At 35.9% G+C, this 24,644-nt stretch overlaps 1 protein-coding gene across 1 annotated transcript in view; it reads left to right on the forward strand.

The window, feature by feature from the left end:
- Positions 1–2,641: 2,641 nt before the first annotated feature.
- Positions 2,642–24,644, forward strand: part of LOC149548325 (phosphatidylinositol 3,4,5-trisphosphate 3-phosphatase and protein-tyrosine-phosphatase PTEN1-like) — a 32,056-nt gene continuing 10,053 nt past the window's right edge. Inside the window, exons 1-4 of the mRNA XM_089792408.1 lie at positions 2,642–3,326; positions 7,041–7,217; positions 10,352–10,465; positions 10,554–10,736. Of these exons, the coding sequence (XP_089648534.1) occupies positions 3,096–3,326; positions 7,041–7,217; positions 10,352–10,465; positions 10,554–10,736 (705 nt within the window). The 5' untranslated portion in view covers positions 2,642–3,095. The remainder of the gene's footprint in view (positions 3,327–7,040; positions 7,218–10,351; positions 10,466–10,553; positions 10,737–24,644) is intronic.

Below are 24,644 nucleotides of genomic sequence, written 5' to 3' on the forward strand. Positions count from 1 at the left end.
CAATAATAGGTTTAGACAAGGGAAGATTAACATCTTCAAGAAATATATCCATACTCTTTCCCAAAGTCTCAATGGGGTTCTCCTCCCAAATTTCCCCATCCTCAAATTCACTCTCCAGAGGAGAGTCTTCTTTGTCTTATGACAATATTTGGGACAAACAATATGGTTGAGACCACTTCATATCTAACTTTGAACCATTCATGAGAGGGGAAATAAGAAAAGACACCTCATTTCTTATGACCATATCATCCTGATATTCCATTTTGACACAAACTGCTTTCTCCTTCCCCACTAAATCAATTTCTTTGTCTGCCTTCTCAATCACGTTACTATCAGTTTTGTTATCCGCCTTCTCTTTCTCCACCTTATTATTTGTAACATTGATAGCATTATTCACAAGATTAGAGGCATTTCCTTTTGGATCCTTAGGTTTCTAGACTAGTGTAAGGGATTTCTTCTTTTCTTTTGCCACCTTATTTTCTTGCATCACCTTAGTAGCTTTTTTTTTGGTTTTTTTGGGTAGTTTTTATCCAAATGGCCCACTTTCTTGTAGTAAAAATAAGCATGAGGCAAATCTTCAAATTCCACCTCCTGAGACCTCTTTCCCAATTTAGAAAACATGTCCACTTTTTGAGGTAAATCCTTAAACTAAGAAACTTTCACACAAATCCTAGCATATAGAAGTTTGGTTCTAGTAGCAATCATGTTATCAATAGCTATAAGCTCCCCAAAGGACGCATAAATCCCTTTAAAAACATCTTCATGCTAGAATTCTAATGGGAGACCTCAAAGCCAAACCCAAACAAGTGTTGTAAGGAAGAAGGCATCAGATAAATCAGATTAGGTTCCCATTTCCTAACCGTAAGGGAGTTGCTTCCAAATAACTAGGGTCCCCCATAGAGTAATATAAGACAATTTGTTTGACTAATCAATATTCGAGGTAATATAAGATTAATTATGAGAGTCAACTAAAACATAAGGATGAATTTCAAGTGTCTAAAAGTGGGCAACAAGGATATCCTCTCCCCAAAGTATTTAGAATGAAGTCTGTAGAATTGCCAACCTCAAATTCCTTTTGAGTGGACTTGTTTGCAATTTTCTTCCTTTAGGTGGTTTTGTTGACCATAATGCTTTGCATAATTATATACAAATTTATATCTTCCTACAATATTTCAGAGTGTATTTTAACTTCTTCTACAAATAATACTATTGCTAAAGCTATGACCTTAATAAACTTAAATGCATTTATATTGTAGTTGATAACCTTGTTCAATAGCAACAAAAAAAAAGATTATTTAATGACAACTTCTCTTGGATTTATAAACAACAATTGACAAGCAATTTTATCTCAAACAATTAGAGATTTTTAAGAATTTTAAATTAGGTAAGTGGATTATGTGAAATTTATATCAATGTTTAGTTTTTAAATGAAGAGGGGATCCATGGACTTAGCTTAACCAATTCAACTAATATTGGTAAGTCTAATTAATTAAATATTATTTAATTCTTAACTCATAGTGGAGGTAATATAAAATTAAATATGATAGGATAAATTTGAGGTGTTTAAAAATGGGCTAACCAATATCTTCCATGTTCAAGAGTATCTAGAGTGAAGCGAGTATAACTTCAAACTAGTTTTTGGTACTCTTGTTTGTTATCGTATTCTAGCTAAGTTCCTTCCCACTTTTTGTCCACAATAATTCTTTGTTAAATTATATGGAAAACTTTTATTTTTCTATGCAAGTTCATTTTTTTCAACTTAAATAAATTGATTATTCAATGAAAACTTCTCTTTAGACTTAAAAACAACAATTGACAAACACATATAATCCCAAATTCTTAACTATATGAGGTAAAGACTTATTTTAAAGAGTTTAAAATTTTTAATGTATTTTAAAGAACTTATATCTATATGACAATAAATGACGAGAATGAAATAAAAACTAAGAGAATAATAAGTCACATAAAAATTAAACGTCAACTTAAAATAAATAAATAACAAAAGCAAATTTAATCTCAATTTTTCACATGTGTAAAGTGAAGACTTGTTTTAAAGAGTTCTTATTTTGAACAAATTAGAATATACACACATCACATGAATAGTAAGATTAAATACTTTAATACTTTTTACATCTAACTATTCGATTAACGACAATAAACAATAAGAAGGATTAAAAAATATTATGAGAATAATAAACGGCATAAAAATTAAACATTAACTTTTAAAAGTTAATAATACTAAATGATTGAATAAAAAATGACATGTACCAATAATATGCCAAAACTCATATAGTAAAATGGCAAAAATGAGAGTTGCATTTGACAATTCATTTATTTTGGAAAGATAGAAAATGTTTAGGAAGTTCCGTAGGAGGTGATGTCTTGTTGGTATCCTCTAAATAATTGATGTTGGGAAATGAGAGAGACATATGTGAGGTGTACGAGACAAGGACTCTGAAGTTGTAGCTTCGTGAATACATTTCTTCCCACACGTGAACAGCGTGGCCACGTGTATGGACCAATAGCACAGATGCTGCTGACGTGGTGGTAGGCGTCCAGATCACCCACCTCCACTAAGGGGAGACGACGACTTCCTCATTTGGGGGATTGATAATCAATCATCATAGCTTCGCCCCCATTTGTCGCCTTGTAAATTCTGTGGAAGCTATGGGAGGAGAAATCGGGTGTAAGGCACCAGATGCCTCCAATTTCTTCAACATTTCATCACGGGGCATGAAAACATAGTTCCTGGAATTCATTCACGGCTTGATTTGGTCGGTGATGGCTTGACTCGGCGGGATTGTCCAGGGGAATGGAAAGAAGACGCAATCGCTCACCGCCCTGTGACCATTTCAGCTCTGCCGCCTCTGCGTCTATTTCGGATGAGACCCACACATTAGATTGCCCGGTGGGAATGATTTTCGATTGCTCCGGCAGATTTTGGAGAGGGAAAGATTTTCTGGAGGAATTTGGGGCGAGAATCTGAAGGAGTTGGGATTGGGAATTGAGAGGCGGGCACGACGGGGGCTAAACAGTCGATCGCGGGGGGAGGGGGAGGAGGGGACGGGGAGAAAGGGCATTGGCATGGCGGGCATATGCTTCGCGAGAAAATTCTGGAGGTGGTGTTGGGTGCTCGTTTTATACGAGCAATTGTGTCCAAGAAGCGGCGTCGATTCGTCCTCGGGAGCTTCGATCTGGACATGTCGTACATAACAGATCGCCTCGTTGCCATGTCCTTCCCCTCCCAAAACATCCGCGCTGTTTACAGAAATCCTCTGTGGCAGGTCCGGCGCGTACTTGACATCAAGCACAGCTGTTTTTACAAGGTAACGTTTTTCATTACTCCTCACTTTGCGGATGTGAAATGATCGTTGTTTGACTGATACTACCTTTTGCCACTGCGTTTTTCCTTCGTATGGTTAAAATTTGTGGATTGTATCTCTCCTTTGATTGAAATTCTGTGGAATTTACGTTTCTTCTGGTTGAGATTCTGCGATTTGTCTAAAATAGTAATTGAAGCCGCCCTCTTGGCTTTGGACTGGCTATGATTTGATACAATTTGCATATCAATGGACGTGATTTGAAGTAGCTGAGCAATTGAATTTGTAGAGGTATGAATTTCGGGTTCGATATTTTAACCGGAGGATTATTGTGTTGTGGCATGCTTGGTACCCTTTGATGGTTCAGTAACTAACAGGCAGAGCACAGTAGCATATTTTTGACATTACAATGGAACTTTTTAAACACTAGTATGCTATTCTCAATGAGTCGATATGTATATTTTTTGAAAAGGATATGTGCATGGAAGATGCGTTGATTACAGAGAGATTGCCAATAATGCCATTACCCTTGTTTTAGAATGTTTGAACTTTCTATCCTGTCAATGTTTCCATCCCATTCACATATCAGGGGAATTTATTGAATTGTTATTGCTTGTCTTTATACTTTCATAGTGGCATGGTGTCAGTGGCGTCAGCCTTATTTGTATTATAAGTTTTCTCTACGAATGAGGATTTAACCCGCTGCACTTTTGATGGCTTTATGTTATCCTAACTTCCATTGCCAGTTAGAAAATGCAACTTTTGTTACCATTAGATCAAAGAAATATAATTGATTTTCCTTCTTATGGTTAGAATGTTTGAACTTTCTATCCTATCAATGTTTCCATCCCATTCACATATCAGGGGAATTAATGGAATTGTTATTGCTTGTCTTTATACTTTCATAGTGGCATGGTGTCAGTGGCGTCCGCCTTTATTTGTATTATAGGTTTTTCTACGAATGAGGGTTTAATGTGCTGCACTTTTGATGGCTTTATGTTATTCTAACTTCCATCTGTAGCAGAAAAATAAACATACTAACTTACAATATCAAGAATTTAACTAATTGTTCATCTGACTTTTCTTTACAACCGGCTCATATTATAAAACTTTTTCAGATGTTATTAATAAGCTAGATAATATCAAAAGGGTCTGCACAACCATTGAAGGCTATACCTGGGCACGAGTCCCAGAGTTCGCAGTGTGGAAACATAGGTCTCTAATACCAAATGTAATGCCCTGCCAAGGAACCCGGAAGGACAAGACTAAATGCTACTGAGTTTATTGAATTAAATTTTATTTTTGAATTAAAAAGGAATGGAAATTATAGCCTTTAAAAAGGATTTAAGGGATTTTCTTGCGACCTAAAGGCAGCGACCTCTTACTGCGCTTCCTAATCAGTAAAACATAATATTGTGATTGAATTCAGGTTCCAGGAAGACTCGAGATAAGAATATTCTAATGTCAGATTTTTTGAACATTTAAAACCCAAAAGCATTACATGGCTTTTTAATGAGTAATCTGTTGAACTGCGTCAGCTCCTAGAAGGAACCATTATACAGAATTCTCTATAAATTTTCAAAGTGCAGAGAAAATTCAATCAGATGTTTGACTTGCTGAAGGAAAAAATTTAGTTTGCTTTGCTGCTGTATAGAAGGTAAACCTTATTATTAGATTTAGAAGGATCAGAAAATAAAATCCCCTGAAAAAAAAACAAGTAAAGAGGTATTAGAATTCCTAATAATATCCAGAAATAATATTTAGAAGTTTAGAAGAACTATCATATGCCACTGTAATTTTATTTAACCGATTGCAGCTGAAATGTGGTTAGATACAATAAATACAATGAGAAGCTGGAATACAAATTTCTGTACAAAGACATACGAAGAAAAATAGAATATATCTTAATTTACCTCTGATTCACCACTTTTTAGCCAACATCTAACAAACTACAAAAATGCACAGTGCTAGGCAGATTTCCTCCTACAGTGCTCAAATCGGTAATGAGTAATTTACTGGATGTATGAAGGTTGCTTGTGAACTTTTGGACTTTTAGTGATTCAGGAACATTCCAATGCAGCATTAAATATTTTGCTACTATTGCAATCCTGTGTAATCTTTGTATATTTAATGTGAATGTGGGGACATTTTATGTTTGAAAGAAATCAAATGCTCTTGTTGTAGCCATCCTCTACCATTTCTGGCCATTTTTTGAAAAAAGAGCTGTACCAGGGATGTTTTTGACCTGCCACTGTATCCTCTGAATGTTTTCTATAGGTGACAAGTCTGAAAATGCAGAGGACACATCCTCGGAGTACATGTCAATGTTACTTAAATCATTAGATGTAATGGATGCCAAGTAATCCATCCATGCACAAGAAATGGGTTTCTTGTGAACAACTAATGATGCATAAGCAATGGTTATATTTAGTTGAATCTTGAAAGATCATGTCATATAATCTAATGCACTATGGAAATATGAGTATAACTATGATTGTTTGCTCTTCCATTTGTGACTTCACATCTGCTGTTGGTTAGGGATGAGCTGCATCAAGAAGTCACTGTCAGTTCTGATCCTCATTACCTATCAGGAGCTTCACTGGGGAGAATATAAATTTGGGTCTGGTATCTAGTGTCTTCTTCATCATCTACCAAATAAATGTTTCCAAGGGAGCGGTTGCAAGACTCTATAGTTCCTTATTAAGTAGAGGTTTGGTTGTTGTGTTGACATCAATCATAAATTTGCATCTGTCACCTGGATTAATCCTTAAGGATGCCTGGTATTATTAGAGCATAAAGTTGTAATTGCCAATCAGATGTTTGAGCGTACTGTGATTGCTTAAAATTTGTCTCTCTACTTTTCTCTTTCTCAGTTTTCCTAGCTGCTTTGTTTTGACCATTTGTATATAGCAAAGTTTGTAATTTAAATTCTCTAATAGTAGGATCTATTAAAAGTCTTAATCCTGCAATCTAAGCGGCAAAATGAACTTCATTGATAAATTTTCTTATCCAAGTTAATGTAGTAAAATATGATCCTCTTCTTCAAAAAATAAAAAGGAAACAAACATGTAGTTGACATATATGTGTTCTTTTCCTGGTTTTGTTTAAATCTTGGGAGCCTGATTTCATGGCTTGGTTAGAACTAAGGTGCTTAGCTATTAGGCGGATCAAACTCTCTCTGTCTCTGTCTCTCTCTCTCTCCCCCCCACACACACACACACGTGTGCACTCCCTGTATATGGGGCTTGAAGAGCATGTGTGTGGTTACATCTCCATGCCTCTTAAATATTTCGGCTTGAAGGAGACGATAATATATTTTCTCTTCCTATTGGTTTTCATGAATAATGAACAAATCTCCATAACTAATGTTTTATTCAGTCATTTATGTTATATCGATATATATTTACTCACAGAAATATTGCGCTGTAGAACTTAGACACTTTAAACCTATTATTTGTGTAAATTTGACATGAGTGGAACAGTTCTTGCAAATATAAAAAATACCTTATGAGAAAATGAAAAGGATAAAATTTCCAGGTAAACAAGAGGTTTTTAAGGATGATTAGGGATTCCTTATATTGGAACTATTTAGTTTCACTCCAATAGCGGAGACTCGTGGAAATTTCTTGTGTTTTTGATTGATTACTTGATAGAATCTGAGGTAGGCTAGTTGATTTTTCAGATTCCGTTCAAGATTTCTGACTATAGTAGTGTTTGCAGGTTTATAATCTTTGTGCAGAAGAAACTTATGATCCAGGGTACTTCCATGGTCGAGTTGAAGTAATCCCCTTTGATGACAACCATGTTCCACCCCTTTCGCTTATCAAATTATTCTGTGAGAGTGTACATGCTTGGCTTTCTTCTGATTCTCGGAATGTTGCTGTGATTCACTGTATGGTAAGTTGAGGTCATTGTTGGACTGAGGTTGACCATTTTACTATAATAGATGTTAATTGAAAGTAATGGCCAGAGGATCTTTATTTGTTGATTACGTCTTGAGAACATGTTCTTGAATTTTATAAATTAGTTTTGCATGCTTTTGTGGGATTTCATCTCTTAATAGACTAACAAGCAATTCTTTGATTTTAAATTTTAAATATTATGTTTTATTTTACTTTGTAAATTTTGATCAACCTGGTCAGAATTTCTTGCAAGATGGTATTCAGTGAATACTTCTATGCATTTCAGCAAATTGAAATGCATAATGGGATACGTTAGGAAGCAGAACAGTGCTATTGATGTTTGAACTTTGAATCTTGGGAGTGACAAGAGGATAACTGTTTCAGTGATAATACAAGTAAATTGTTGATTTTCAAAAATCTCACAATTGTATTGTTGCAGGGATTATATCAATCCATGCAGAGGGAAACTAATAGCAATGAAGACTCTTCGGGATTTGATGAAATTGTTTTGATTATGGATAATGTCTCCTTGACATTTTTGGGAGTATGCTTATCTGTATTTTAAGTTTTGTGAATGCTTTTAGAATTTATTTTTGGCATTTATATACAAGTTGAGATTCAACATAAGGATGCGGTGCATTTGGACTGAAATGCTGAGAATTTGATGTATTTTACAATGTTTTCCTTTGAGTTTTGACCCATTTTTTTGATCTAATTCTTCATGGCAACAAATATAGTTCTTTTGATAAAATAATCCATGGTCAAAGAGAATCAAACAATTAAATTTCTAAGAGAATTGTAAAATTTAAACTTTCTAAGCTTCAAGCTTTTATTCTTGTGAGCTTTACTGAGGATTTGTATATCATTAACTGGAACATTTGAGTGTCAATGCAGAATCAAACAATTAAATTTCTAAGAGAATTGTAAAATTTAAACTTTCTAAGCTTCAAGCTTTTATTCTTGTGAGCTTTACTGAGGATTTGTATATCATTAACTGGAACATTTGAGTGTCAATGCCACTTTGGGGCATTGTGTATGATAGAGTTATCTGTTCTTTCAGAGAAAGAATGTAAATAGTCTATTGTTTTGACTCTCAACAAGCAGCTATTCATCAATCTTTGAAGGTTTCAACATCATCTTTAGCTTATTTACTGTGATTGGTCTACTCTGCATATACTCAACTGGGTTCTAGTTCATAATTGTCAATGGATTATATTCCGTGGTTCTTTTGAGCCCAGTATCTGGAAGATTTAATCTTACCCTTGTTCAGTATCTGCTATGTAGTGAAATTGTCATTAGGTACTTGTTATTGAACAAGTCTAAGAACAGCCAGTACTGTCATCTTTCAATTTGGACTGCCTAATATTGATGGTTCTGTGAATGATATTCTTCTGAGGAAGTCCTCGGAGCCTTTCTGGTTGTTATAGTATTCTGTGCTTTTGATTAAGTATGGATTTTTATATGTGACGATCTCTGTTTGCATCCTTTTATATATTTAGTCTTTTAGCTTTTATCGATATGTGGATGAATGTACAAGTTGATTTGGAAACTGCAAACGCTATGAAAAAAAGAAAATGCAATGCAAGGATTGGGAAATGAAGCGATTCATGAGAGATGCCATCTTTATATCAAAGATAATTCTCACTTCTTTGTTTGCTTCTTTTGTTATTATTCTTTATTATAGGAAGTACTACATCTATTGTCAGGAAATATGCTGAAAAGTGGAAGGATTTAGCGACAAAACGTAAGCATTTTTTCATCAATTATTAGACTTTAGTTATGGAACTAATGCAGAACTCTGGTACAAGAAGACAGAGTTAATTGATGAAAAAATCCCTCTCTTTGATACTTTTAAAATTGAGTTCCAATCTTAATGCAACACTTGAAAAGTCAAGATGTCTTGAGCTGGAGTTCAATGGAGGACACAGGTGCTTGACAATACAATATGCATTTCCAGTTTGAAAAACTAGAATTAATGAACATGAAGGGTGCTGAGAAAATTGGTTTTTTAAGAGCATAGCGGGGAAGATTGACTCTGTTGGAAGACTAACTCATGAAAATGATTTTATTTGGATATTTACAATAGCAATCCTCTATGATGAAAACAGAATTTGTTTACTCTGCAACTCATTGGCTTGTTTGATGAATTTCAATTAAGATGGATTTATGGCAACAGTGGAACTTTTTAGGCTGAAAAGGATCTTTTAGATGGTGCCTATGATTGCTGGAATGTCATTTTAAACACCTTGAGATTGATTTGATTTTCTATTTTGCCTTACAGGTGGACTGACGAGTCAGTAAAGCATAAGAGTCCGATAACAGATTTGGTTTCATCTCTCACCTGCTAACTTGAGAAATCCAAGTTCAGAGGACAATTTACTAGAACAAATAATTCTTTGTAATTAGTTAAGGATTCCTTCCCAAGAAGTGATCCTATGGAAGATGGCTCATGTATGATGTAGTGATAGTCAATATACATGCTGCTAAAATTAGAATGGGGAAGTTTTTCAGAGAGCCATGGTGCTCGATATTGTTTATTAACAGTGTTACTTATTCTTGGAGCTTTGTTTATTTATTTTTGTAAATGCCTTCTGTTAAGGTATAGATTTGATACAAAAATTGTGTCAAGCCTCCCTTGAAATGCCATTGCACTTATTAACTACTAAAACCTGCACTATGTTTATTAACAACACTATTTATTCTGTGAGCTGTAGTTGTATATTTTAATAAACGCCTTGTTGTAAGGTATATGCTTGATCAAATATTATGTCAAGCCTTACTTAAAATTGCACTCAGTAATCCCTAATTTATCCTGCACATTGTTTAATATTTATCATTCTTCTGTAACCTGGACCTGAAATATCAGACATAATTTGATAATTTCATTTACCTGCTTTCAGTTTCTGTTTTGTCACTAATGGTTGCATTGCTTATAAGTGCAGCGTGTTTCCTTTACTATGTCCATTCCTTGTTGAAACCTAAGGCTTATAGTTCTCAATAGTGCCAGTTGGTAATATAACATATATTTTTAGGATTCCTTGCGACTTGGGTTTGCTAAATTAAATGCATCCATGCATATTGGACTATTGATATGTGATGGTGCAATACATTTTTATAATATCCAAACAGGCAGGTAAAGGCAGGACAGGTTTGATGGTGTGTGCGTATCTTGTATACATGGGTACTCCAGCTGAGGAGGCTTTGCAGTTGTATGCAGATCGTCGAAGCTATGTCAATGAAGGGGTATGCGACATTGATTTAAATTAGAAAATTTTGGGAAATTCCTATTGTGAATTCTCATTAGCTTAATAATTTTTTAATTTTGTCTTAGGTAACTATTGCAAGCCAGCGACGCTATGTTGGCTACTGGAGTAAATCAGTTGTATTTCACAACGGGAACACAACTCCTGAGGTCATCCTACCTGTACCAAAAAGCCGAGAACTCCAAAGAATTCGCTTGTATGATACTTTATGTTCTAGTCCTGTGCAGTTTGTTATCCAAGAAATCAGAGAGGTATGTATTCAGTACTTCATTTCGGACCTTCACTTCCAACATAACAAAATGCTGGGTTTCTGGCTATCCCATAGATGTAATATATGCTTATAAATAGGTTTCAACAATTCAAGTTCTAATTATGATAGTAATAGTGGATTTTGTGTTATGTGCATTAACAACAGATGGTTCTTGTGTGTTTGTTGATATCATTTTTTTCCTGGATTAGGGACTTCCTATTTATAAATGAAGGAGCACATATACTTTTTTTTAGTATTAGTAATTTATTCTGATGTTTCATTGTTTATAGAGAGTTAAAACTTAATACAGAGATTCATGAAGTTTAATATTGTCATGAATTTTAATAGGTAAATTCTATGAAGTGTGAGATACAAGCTCCATGGCAATGTCCATAATTTTGTTGTTAGGGATTTTCTAGCAACAAAGGAATTTTCTTTCTGCCTTTTTCTCTATAGAGACGTGTAAAGTTTAAAGCTAGGCAAGACATCAATACACAGATGATATGTGCTTCACCTCACTGATTTGATGAAGATAAGAATGCATTCTTATGAGAGGCTGAAAAAATGAGTATCCGATCCAAACCAGAACTAAGAAGCTATAAAAATCATATATAAATGGCTCCTAAATCTTACGTAAGCATAGCAGTAATTGAATCCTGCTCCTTGGGTCCAAGCAATTTATATGCTTCCCCAACTGAGAAACCTGAAGTTTCCACTTATTTGAATGAGCTGAAAAAATAGGCCCTTGGCAATAAGCCAAAACCGACCCATTCCTATCATCCTCCACACTCATTGAATCGAGAAAGAAAGCAAACTAGGCTGTTTATGGGCTCTGAACTAAAAACTGATGCCAAAGTCAATTCAATAGAATTATCCTTAGAGCCTGTTAAAGCATGTTGAAAAAAAATTTGAGCAGTCTTCTAAAAAACCACACTTCTTTGCTTTCAATTTACATGTAAGTATAAACGAATCAAAGCCAGTTTATTCCCTTCACTTTAAGAGGCACATCTTCTTCTTCCATACAAGAAGACGTTTCACATGTTAGTGGAACTTCAATCAGAGCATAAAAATCACAATTTTTTAACATTACTCCCTATTGAATGAAAGGAAACCTAGCAGCTTTCAGCTCTGCATCCCCTGTTCTGCTCTTTCCGTCAACTCCAAATCATCAATAATGAATTCAGATCTCTAGTAGCCGAAAGAGAGCAAGGAAAAAATTTGCTTATTTGACATCCTGTTTATCAACAAAGGTTGCTTTCATCTTTGTATAGATAAATAGGACAGACTCAAAAATAGTTTCAACTTGACATCTTGAAATATAGAAGCTTAAACTTGGTGCATAAAAGAAAGCCACCAAAATTTTCAGCCTATGTTCAGTCATCTTATTTTTTTCATCTTAATCAGCTTGAATATAAATTCTGTTGGAAGGGGGATATTTAGATCCTTCTCATAGTGTCCCCTCAATTTTGGAGGTGCTTCATTTGCATTTTAACTTATTTGGAGTGTCCCAATCTTTCCATGATTGTTGCACTGTTGTTATTGCGTGACCACATTGCTGTTATTATGAATGCTGCTGCTGGGGATTGCTACCAGTGTGGTTGCAGAATGGTTGTGTGCCATAGCATAAGTATACCACTAACCAAAATATTCTCCAAGTCTTGCATGGTGCAATTTATATAGCATTACCTTATTAATTTCTAGACCCACTTTGGTGCACATCAAGCCATGTCCTTGCTGGTTTTAGTGAGTTCATGAGGGGATTACTGCCTTGGAAAACATAGTATCAGATGTTGGGAGGATCTACTTCTGGGCCACAAGCCTTTGTGCTATCTCATGCTAAGTGGCCTCTTTTTGTCCATGGAGCGGCTTGGGGTGGAAAACCTTGATCACTTCATCGACTGGGGCGAAATTCTGTTTAAATTGTCTCATCTCAGTGGTCTTTCTAAGGAACATCTAAACTGGTGGGTGCTAATCAAGAAGAATTATTTGGTATCCTTTCTATTTCTCATCGTAGTGCTGACAATTTAATGTGGAGTGAGATTAGCTCCCGAGGTTGCTATTTCTGTCAGGGCTGGCACTCATTCTCTGCAGGTTGGAGAATCTTTTGATTGCTACTTATATAGCATATGGTATTTGAGTATTAATCCCAATTTAAAAATACTTCAGTGGTTTGTCTGACAGACTAAGATGCTCATTTCTGAAAATATCATTAAGTGGGGTATGCTAGGTTTTAATATTTGCTTCAGATGTAATACCACCTCTTCTCTGCTTGGAAGGAGGCCTCCTCCATTTGGATCTGTGTGTGTGTCTTTTGGGGTCCACTTCTGAGACAAATTTAGCTTAGAAATCTCCACCTAGCAATGAATGTCTGTTATTCCATCTTGTTTAAAGGCTAGCATCTTAAAATTTATGGCTGGCCTTATCTTTTTGTTGCATTTGGTATATTTGGATTTGTTAAGAACAAAAGGTATTTTTTGTTATGCAAACACTCTGAAAATCATTCTGATCCTCAAAAGTAAGCTAGCTATGGTGGAAAATGTCAGGTCTCACTTCAATAATACACAAAATCTAAATGTACCATCTAGTGCTAAACTCTATTTTATCAAAAGTGGAACCTTGTGGGTTTCATCAACGATGCTCTGGCTGGCTTCCCTGCCCTGGAAATTCATTTCATTTATCCTCTTCTTTTTTTCTTGTTGCTGCCACAAAGTCAATTCTCTAGCATTTGCTCTTGCTGCTGGTGTAGTATGGTCTGGGCCTTAGTTTAAGATTTTAGACTTCAAATCTTGGATAGGCTTCTTGCAACATTGCAGAAATAATGACATTTTTAGTCATCTTGCAGCAAGGGGAAAAATAAAGAACCTCACCATTTATGGGGATTCTAAGTGGATAATCCAATTCTTTTTTGGGTAAACATTTGATCAAATCTGTCCCAAAGTCTTTTGTAATTTTAAGTCTAAAGATAAATAATTTTTTTTTGACTAGATCAGCTAGTAGCATGTTCCTAGAAATTCAAATTCTCTTGCTGATAAGAAGGCTGATGAAGGCATACATTTTTTCTATGTTCTACGTGTGCATAGATCCTTGTCCATATTCTACCTATGCCCATTGGTAATGTAATACTTAGCATCAAGATTCATGATAGATTTCCCTTTGAGTCATTAATTGATTGATGTAATTTGAGCCTTGAACTTGATGGCTAGGCACTGGAAGATGCATCTTAGTGATCAGTATGAACTATTTTTTGTCCTCCTACACGTTGACATTAAGAATTGCAATAGAGTTCTTAGCAAGCAATGGTTACATTCATACTCAGGACTTTGCTTTCAACAAATGTGCCTTTGGCGGTATTTTGGAGACCAGTATGAGTAACTTCAATGCTCACAACATACATATATGTCTAGTTTTCTTGAAGCCATAGTAACCTTCTGAACACGAATTTCTGTGATTCCAACCAGGACCATGCCGTCTATCTATCATGTGATAGATTTATGTGGAAATCCAGATTGCAACTGCATCTGTCATCAGACCCCCACTTTCTCTTCAGATTTCTACTAACAGACATAGATTTACTTGATAGTGGAGGGTGAAAATATAGTAGTAGGATACAAAGATGCAACCTCTCAGATTTTTTTGTTATGATTTTGCCTAGTAATTAGATAAACATCAATAAAAGAGCATAAACAATACAGAAAAGACTAAATGCATTTATCCTGGGAAAACCTTTCCACTTAAGGGAAAAACCCAGCTGCACCAGCAAAATATCACTTTTATTGATAATCAAAATGTTCTGAATGCAAGGCTTTCGCTTGATTGTTTACAATCAACATAGCAATCACATAAATAAATTGAAACGAGACTCTTCATATTGCACATGAAGGTCTCTTCAAATTTCTAATACAAGACCCTTAATATTTCCAAATATTCAACACTTCATATTTCCATACGCATGCCTCTTGGCATGACGTATGAAACATGTCTTTTACATAAGATTAATTTAAATATAATCACAAATAACTCTTTCAGCTGAAGATGACCATAACGGTCATAACAAACATATTTCTATCTCATAGAATCAGAGATGAAGATCTCTATTGCAGCTACAAACTTCAATACTCCCTCTTAGCAAGAGAGAGATCTTTAGTTAGGCATGCTTACATAGTTGCAACCAAAGATGATAAGTTCACACAACATATGTTATCTTAGCATAACATAATCCCCCATAGTTACTTCATAAGCACATAGATTGAAGTCACACAAATGACTTTCACCATGCCTGCTTGCATAGGGTAGAATGGAAAAAAAAACTTCTTCCAGAGAAGGAAACATTTCCACCATGCCTACTCGTAAAGGGTGGTCCATTGTACCTACTCGTAGAGGGCGAAACGAGGGCTTTCACCTTAGACTTCTCTCAGAGAAGAATACATTTCCACCATGCCTATTCGCAAAGGGTGGTCCACCATAGCCACTCGTAGAGGGTGGAATGAGGGCTTTCACCTCAAGCTTCTCCCAGATAAGAATGCATTTCCACCATGCTTACTTGCAAAGGGTAGTCCACCATACCTACTCGCAAAGGGTGGAACAAGGGCTTTCACCTTAGACTTCTCCCAGAGAAGGATACATTTCCATCATGCCCATTCGCAGAGGGTGGTCCACCATAACTACTCACGGAGGGTAGAATGAGGGCTTTCACCTCGGACTTCTCCTAGAGAATAATACATTTCCACCATGCCTATTTATAGAGGATGGTCCACCATAACAACTTGCAAAGGGTGGAATAAGGGCTTTCACCTCAAACATCTCCCAGAGAAGAATGTATTTCTAATATGCCTACTCGCAAAGGGTGGTCCACCATAACTACTTGCAGAGGGTGGAATGAGGGCTTTCACCTCAAACTTCTCCCAGAGAATAATGCATTTCCACCGTGCCTACTCGCAAAGGGTGGTCCACCATACCTACTCTCAGAGGGTGGAACGTGGGCTTTCACCTCAAACTTCTTCCAGAGAAGAATGCATGTCCACCATGCCTGCTCGCATAGGGTGGAACAAGGGCATTCAACTCAAACTTCTTTCAGAGAAGAATGCATTAATAATTGAAATTTTCTCTTAACAAAAATTCCCTCTCAGCAGGGACAACTTTGAACACCACGATAAGATAGCTAACTATTGCAAACTTGCAAAGGGTTGGGCATCTCCCTCTGTCATGTAACCTCCCTCTAAAACCGAATAGTCTCTCTATCTCTTCCTCTTTTAATAATGTGCCACTAGTTTAGTATCAAGACTGCAAACAATGTTGCACTATCTCTCACCATCCCATTGTGTTCCACAACCAAGAGAGATTCATAAGATACATGTATCGTAGAGATCAATGCAAATATATACTCTATTTCCAGCTATAAACGTCATAGAATACCTATCTCTTTGAAGTTTGATCTCAATACACACAATATTTGAATAAGAGACCAGCATTCATATGACAATCATAAACCTTTCTAACAAAATGTGATACTGAGCATAAAGGTGTTACCATAAAAGAAAATGAGAATTGGCATCTTCCACAATAACCTGCCAGTCTAATCACATGCTTCTGCACAATGTCAAGTCAGCATACACATGCTACAAAATATATGACTTTGAGAATCAGAATCAATGAACACAGGTAACAAAATACATCTTATAGTTTACCTCAACGGTAAGGAGTTATATCTCAAAAACTCATTAGATTCAAATAGCAGAGATATGCAGAATCGTGCAGCTACTTTATATCTGAACTAAGTTGCCGGTTTTGATTTTGGTACGGATGTGGGTTCAAGATTCGGGTTCGAAATTTCTCTCCAGTTTTTGTTGGGTTGGGTTCGGATTCATTTTGGGTTCGTCTGTACAAAGATGTCTTTTTAAAATAAATTATATATATATATATATAAAATTTGTTTGCCCTGCTGAGCATTTTTCCTTCTTGCATCTTTCAACAAATGTAAAAAAATGACAGTCAATGAGATAATACAGACATCATTTTTGCCCATCGTGTTTAGGTTTACGGAAACAATGAAAGTCTAAAGACAATAGCAAATACACCGTCAACTTTAGTGTTAAGTTTTCAAATTCTGGTCAATACCAAAATCCATGTCAGTTTTGGGTCAAACAATAAAATTTGCCCAAACGCATAAAAGTTTGTCTCCAAGTCATCAGGAAAATTAAAAAGTTGCTCAAATTCGTTGGTCATTCGACTAGGGTCCTGTCCACTTTTCCAGCGATTTTGTCAGAAAAAAAAGTGAATCTGCTTCAAATTCGAACCAACTTCAAACAAGGACCAAATTGACTACCAAATTCGGGGGTCGACGAGCGAATATGGTAATATGGTATCTGAACAACATTCCTAGTAAAAAAAAATCACACACTACTTATCTCCTTATGGCTTATTTAGTTTCCTCAATCAACCAGACATGGTGGGCACTGGTCTGCATATTGTGAAACAGTGCGGCGATCCTCCTTAGCAGCTGTTGGAGCAGCTGGATAACTCTTCTATGACGAGGACCATCCCAGTAACTGTGCGAGATATTAAGTACTAAAGAAAACTTAACATATTACTGATGGTTCTATGACAAACAGTCTGCAACCCTAATATTTTTCAAGGTACACGAACCCTCTGATTTCTCATAGAGTCAAACATAACTTCTGAAGCTCGCACGCAATGACCTCATAAAACATTTACTGTTGTGACCATACAGGTTCCAATGGCATTGATACACATGAACCGGAGCAGGGGAAGAATTGGAAGAGGGATCCTTCAATTTAGCAGTTTCATCGTGAATGACAGACATAGCAAGACCTTCACTATGCTCCTGCCCTTTTGCCTTTAACATTTTTATTGACTTATTTTTTATACACCATATACACTTCAATCCTCAATAACAAATTTATTGGAATCTGGCCAACTCTATAATTTTCAAAAGAAATAACTCAATGTCCGCGCGAATCCTTGATCACAGATTTAGAGGATCCTAACTCAGGTAGCTCCTTAAATTATAATAAAAAGAAGATCCTAAGTCTCAGGCATTCAACCTGCCCCCCAAGCTGCATAGAAACTGGGTATTTATGGCTTTGGTCTTCTTGAGAAGCTCCTGTCACCCACTATCATTGTCAAAATAGACAAAGAAAGAAAACGACAAATCAGATGGAATGCAACACTATAACTATATCGACAACACAGATGAAGTGGAAGCCGATAAACAGAATCAGGTTGAATGGGATAGACATGTGGTTACAAATAAAACAAATAATGTGAAAACCTAAAGACCACAACCCAATAACTCTCAACACAACTGATCCTCCTTTCCGGCAACTTGAATGACTGCATCAACAGGAACGACTCATCATAGGAACCCAGGTCGCAGTCATGTGAAGATATCTACTCAGGAAAATTACAGTTCTCCAGGGACACAAAGTTTGTGGTCAGAATGAAGCAGCCAGACAAGAGTTAGTGCTTTGTACGCCTTGTGTATTTCACCTTTGCTGAGATTTGACCCTTACTTTCCTCATCTATAACAACCTCCAACCATTCGAATCTGAATAGGCCTGATTGACAGAAGTTTCTGTATCAAATTCTGATAGATTTAACAAGTTGTTTTGTATGGCCCAAACTTGAAGAGCAAACGTTGACAATTATAATAATAAGAGAAACAGCAACTGAAGAATCAACCGAATAAAGAATCAGCAGCCTGACCAATATGAAGAACACGAGAAAAAACAATCTTGATGTAACGCCCCGCCAAGGGATCCAAAAGAATTAACCTAAAGTTTCACTAAGTTTGCTAAACATTTTTTTTTTTTTTTTAAAGTAAGAAAGTATGACATACACATCACACAAATAGTAGCGGAAGCAATAACATGTAATCATCGACAAACATACATTGCAAGTTACATTTCTTAAAGATCCCAAGACGTTGAGTCACGTTTAAGTTTAATTAATTCTAAGTCTAACAACTAACACATACATATAAAAGAATAATCAGAAACTCCAATGTCCATAATATACATTTGTTCCGAATGCTCCTTGGCAAATTAATTCGGAATGCTCATTCATCCACTGTACATGTCACAGGGTATGAAAGGCTTAAAAGAATATACATATGTAAATATCAAGATACAACATCCTCAAATCCATGATACAAAGTACAGTAAAAATATATGAAACTATTCACCATACATGATACATCCATACATCCATAATGATAAAACATCTATCATAAAATCTAACCATCCATCATACTAATCCAAGAACATAGTGAAGGTAAATGCCAATCACGAAATCTCCAGCCACGGTGACCACGGAACGGATCTCAATGGTAAGAGTAAAAGCACTACCACCCGACCGCGTGAAACCTAAATGGTCCACTCCCACCGCGCTGAGGAGATAGTCTCAAGTCCCAAAATAGGATAACAAAACCTATAATCATAATTACTCTCTAAGTCCAGGAAATCCTATAAGTATGCTAACTCAAGGGTTCCTAAAAAGATCGACATCTATATCCCAGAGGTACCACAAGACACGTAGGAAACCTAATATGCAAGCGGGAAAGTGTCATCGCAAAAGTCATGTAGAAGTTACCCGAGCAATCCCTTAGGAATCCCGGGTCCCTACTGATCCTGCGGCCACTAGTATCCTCTCGTACTGACGAGGCATACTATGGAATGCAAGGTCGTAACCAAGCGTCCTCTCTACCCCATCCTAGTCTGTACTAGCACTCATGGCATGGGAGAGAACATACAATTATCTTGTTAGGTTCATTTTCTCTCATTTAGTGTAAATGTTTTCACTTATTAAAAACGACTTACAATGGGTTTCTCAAGGCAGCCTCTTAGGGCTCCGACCCCCATTGCAAGCCACTTCCCGACTCTACACATAGATAACCTACCCTAGCTCATGAACTCATAAATCAAAGAATCATAATAAAACCATCTCAGTCCTATGCGAGCAACTGAAAATATCATAAAAGGATAATCCACAAAATATATCAGTTCTTCATGAGCAACAGATAACATCAAATAGTAATCAAGTAATCACGACAGTTCTCTATCAGCAACTGAAGGCATCAATGATAAGTCACAAAATCCAATGGTTCTCTAATGAGCAACCAGAAAGTAATACAAGTATAACTGATCGAGACTCAAAAATGGTTATCAAATATAACTGATCGAGACTCAAAAATGGTTAAGTTAGGTATTCTCAATTACATACATCTCAGCTTCACACAAGGAAACTGGAAAGCAATCACAAACAGTAACCACAATCATGTCATAGAGCACTTCATCACATTACCATGGTCAGGTTTAAGAAAGATCGAGACCAAATCATCAAGACATCACATTCACAAACCCCGAGCCTCTGGTAACAACCTGAACTGGTCAACGCTAAACCAACCCCAAAACATTCAAAGTACAAAGACAACATCAAAGTCAAGAGATTGGATCTGAAAGTATATATTTTTTAAGTTAAGGTAAGGTTTGTGATTTAGTTTAATGTCGAATTCAAGTAACAAAGTTTTCACAACTACCCTTTTTCGAATAACCCAGTTCTATAATAATTTTCATTAAATCAATATCCAAATTGTAATTTAGTCAAATAAAATTCATTATTAATTAACTTAATTAAACTAATTATAATTAAATTAATCAATATTCATTAGATCTAATTAATTATTTTAATCCAACTAATAATTGTTAATTTATTAATATTTAAACAAAATTATTAATAAATTAAAATTTACAACTATAACAATGCAATTAATATTTATTTATTAAATATTTATAAAGTTTAATATATTATAAAAATTAAATATATATTATAATTTTTATTATTTAAAATTTTTAATTAAATAAATTTCGTTTTTTATAATTTTTTTTTAAAAAAAAAATTATAAAAATAATAAAAATAAAAAAACGAATTTAAATCCTCCCACGTTTATAGCCCGTCGGCTTTGGCCGCAGGCCTGCGGTCGCAGGGCCTGCGGCAGCAGGTACTCTGTACCTGCCGTCGCAGTACCTGCGACGCAGGTACTGTCGGCCTGCGCCGACAGTGGGGGCGGGTACGGGGTACTTCCCTCCCCCCCACTAAATTATATATTTTATAATATTTTTTTTATTTTTTATATATATATATATTTTTAAGATTTTGTTATTTGATTTAAAACCATCCAATCTCCCATACATGTTTAATTCAATATTTGATTTGATTTGATTTTACTAAATTAATTCATCTAATCAGATTTTATAAATACCTAAAATTTATAATGTAAATCTTTTCTTTAAATAAATTCATATATATTATTATTAATCAATTTCAAGTAAATTTATTTTATTAAATTTTATCAATCATAAAATTTAAATAAAATAAATCAATCATATTTATTTTTCCAACTTAGAGTTTTCTTCATCCAATTTCAAAACCCTAACCTTATTAAATTTCTCAAATTCCATTTAATTCAAACTCAAATCTTTATTTAATTCTTATTTATTTCAACTGTTGAATGAGGTCTTTAAAATGGTTTTCAAACCTGGATTTACAGATGAAAATGAATAGCAAAAAGGTCCAGAATGAAGAATTGACACATTCATACAATGAAATTTGAAAAGACAAGTTCTTACAATCACGAAGTAGACAGAAATATCAAATTGCATAATTCAAGCAATGATCAAAACACAAGACCCTACCTGAACCTGATGCTAACACACAAACACCCAAGAATTGTGAGAAGATTCGCCTCCCCCAAAATTCGCATCCAAATTCCTCTCTCAAATGTTGTCTCTAATCCTCCCTTCAAAAATGAACCCTCTCATTGTGATAAGCAAATTCTCCTCAATTCGGGGCACTAATTGTGCGTTTACCCGAGAAGACTCTTTGCACAACTCAGTTAACTCCAAATTAACTTTTATTATCTTTTCTAATTCTTTTGCATTCAACTTTCATGCACATTAAGTTGAATGATTAAATAACTTTATTTAAAATTTCACTTGACTTCAATTCTTAATTAATTTATTACTTCAAATCTTATGTGCACTTTTAAGAAATTAAAATAACATTACTAATTTTTACAATTTAATCTTTTAATTTAATTCTTATATTTAACTCATGTTTAGATCATGCGATCTAGAATTCTTAATAAATTAATATCTTTCAACTTTTAATTCATTTTAGAACTTAATTGATAACATATTTAATTAATTTAAATAACAATAATATTTAGCATTTATTTAAAAATGAACTCCAAATATATTATTATTAAATTAAATAAATATTATCCTGTTCTAAATATATCTTAAACTTTAATTTCCAACTTTAATTCTTTTATTTAATTAATTAATTAATTAATTAAATATAAAGATATCATAATAATTCCTTATTAAATTAAAACATTAATTAGTCTTTTTAATTAGACTTAATTAATAGAAAATACACCAAGGACTCATAAAGCAACATACGAAAACCCAACATAGAAGAATACATACCAAATCAAACACAAGGGTTATAATCACCAAATTACATCATTTGATGCATTCGGAGAGTATTTAACTCAGATACTTGTCCTAATTATCAATTAGGACAATTGGCTAAAGGGTTTAGGATTTGGACTTAAGAGTTTATCTCCCCTCTCTTACCATTGAGACAGTGCGATAGGGTACGCTCATACTGACAATTCAGGGAAGTCGATACCCGGTACCTGCAACCTGCATAAAATCCACGCATGTACAAACACAATATTCTAAGTTAAACAGGCAATGGCAGGAAGTGGTGCATCGTGTAGATCCCGACTAGCAGGTGACTACGACTTCCTTCCTTAACCATATCAGAAACATCATACATAAATAAAACAACACGCACACCATACACATGCAGTATGGGGTAAGTATCCATAAGAAACACATGGAATAATGAACCATCTAACTAATCATCATTGATAACTGAAACCATTGAATAATCATCATACATGCATGAAATATAGAGTACCAAGTAATCTCATCATATAATAAACTGAGTGTAAACATCATCTGATAATCTCTAAAATAATAATACTACCCATCAAACATAAATTGGCCTAAAAGAGTTTGGCAATCATATCATAATGTAGCTCGAAAAATGTAAACTAGGGGCAGGCACTACATCCACCCCCCCTAGACTTAGGCTTACTCCTGGAAGCCTATAAACAAATAGGGATATAAATCCCGTAATCTAGATGCATCCTCCCATGTAGCTGAAGAGTCATCAGTAGGGTCCCATTGGACCCTTACCTGCTCTATGGTTCGACCCCTGAGGGTCAACTCCCGCTGCTCCAGAATACGTATTGGCTCCAAAGCTAGCTGCCCGTCCTCTACCTGTAAAGCATTCCAATCAAGAATATGTACAACATCAGGAATATACTGTCTAAGTACTGAAACATGGAAAACATCGTGAATGCGAGCAAGGCTGGGTGGTAAAGCAAGACGATAGGCAACTGGACCAATCCTCTCAAGAATATCGAATGGTCCCACAAAGCGAGGTGCTAGCTTCGAGCCCTTTCCATAACGGATCGGACTCTTCCGCGGACGCACTCTCAAGAAAACCTTCTCTCCCACAGCAAACTGCTTATCTGACCTATGAGCATCAGCATACTTCTTCTGCCTATCCTGTGCCGTTGTCAAGTGCTCTCGGATACGCACCACCTGTTGCTCCATGTCACGAAGCATCTCGGGGCCCAACAGGATGCGATCCTCAAGGCTATCCCAACTCAAAGGTGTACGACAAGGGCGTCCATATAAGGCTTGGAAAGGTGCCATGCCAATAGAACTGTGATACCCGTTGTTGTAAGCAAACTCCACTAGGTAGAGATAGTCCTCCCAATGAGTCTGCCTATCCATCACGTACATCCTCAACATATCCTCGAGAACCTGATTCACTCTCTCTGTCTGCCCATCTGTCTCTGGGTGATATGCTGAACTGAAGTTCAACTGCGCTCCAAGATCATGCTGTAGTGATGTCCAAAATGCGTAAGTGAAAACATGATCCCTATCCGAAATGATCTTTCGGGGAATACCATGTAGTCTCACAATGTCACGCATGAAGACATTAGCCACTGAAGCTGCAGTGTAGGAAGACCTGATTGGTGCAAAATGTGCCACCTTGGTCAACCGATCAACGGTGACCATGATAGCATCATGACGACGAAGAGTCATAGGTAATCCTACTATGAAATCCATAGAGATGATGTCCCACTTCCATGAAGGAACGAGATTCGGTTGCAAAAGTCCTGCTGGATGCTGGTGTTCTGCCTTGACTCTCTGACACTCAAGACATCTAGCCACAAAATCAGCAATGTCGCGCTTCATCCCGGACCAATAGAATAAACGTCGCAAATCTGCATGCATCTTCTTGACACCTGGATGTGCCGGGTAAGGTGCACGATGGGCCTCTGATAGGATCAATATGCGAAGCTCATCCAGTAGCGGCACATAGATCCTTCCTGAAAGTCTCAAAAGGCCATCTGACTCTAGGACATAGCCTAAAAACTTTCCCTCCAAGGGTCTCCCTGAATTGATCTCACTGCACACCTCCAGATACCATGAATCGGTGGGGAGTGCCTGAAGTATCTGACATCTCAAATCGACACTAAGAGTCATAGATGATATCACATGTTTCCTGCGACTCAAAGCATCAGCTACAACATTCTCCTTCCCCTGGATATACTTCACCTCAAAGTCATACTCGCACAAAAACTCCATCCAACGCCTTTGCCTAGCATTCAGATTAGGCTGCGTGAATATGTACTGAAGACTACGATGATCGCTATGTAGTTCAAATCTGTGTCCCAACAAGAAATGTCTCCATCTCACTAAGGCATGAACTACTGCTGCTAACTCAAGGTCATGTGTAGGATAAT

This window comes from Cupressus sempervirens, chromosome 7, assembly GCF_028749045.1.
Source record: "Cupressus sempervirens isolate cs-2001-9-10 chromosome 7, ASM2874904v1, whole genome shotgun sequence".
NCBI lineage: Eukaryota > Viridiplantae > Streptophyta > Pinopsida > Cupressales > Cupressaceae > Cupressus > Cupressus sempervirens.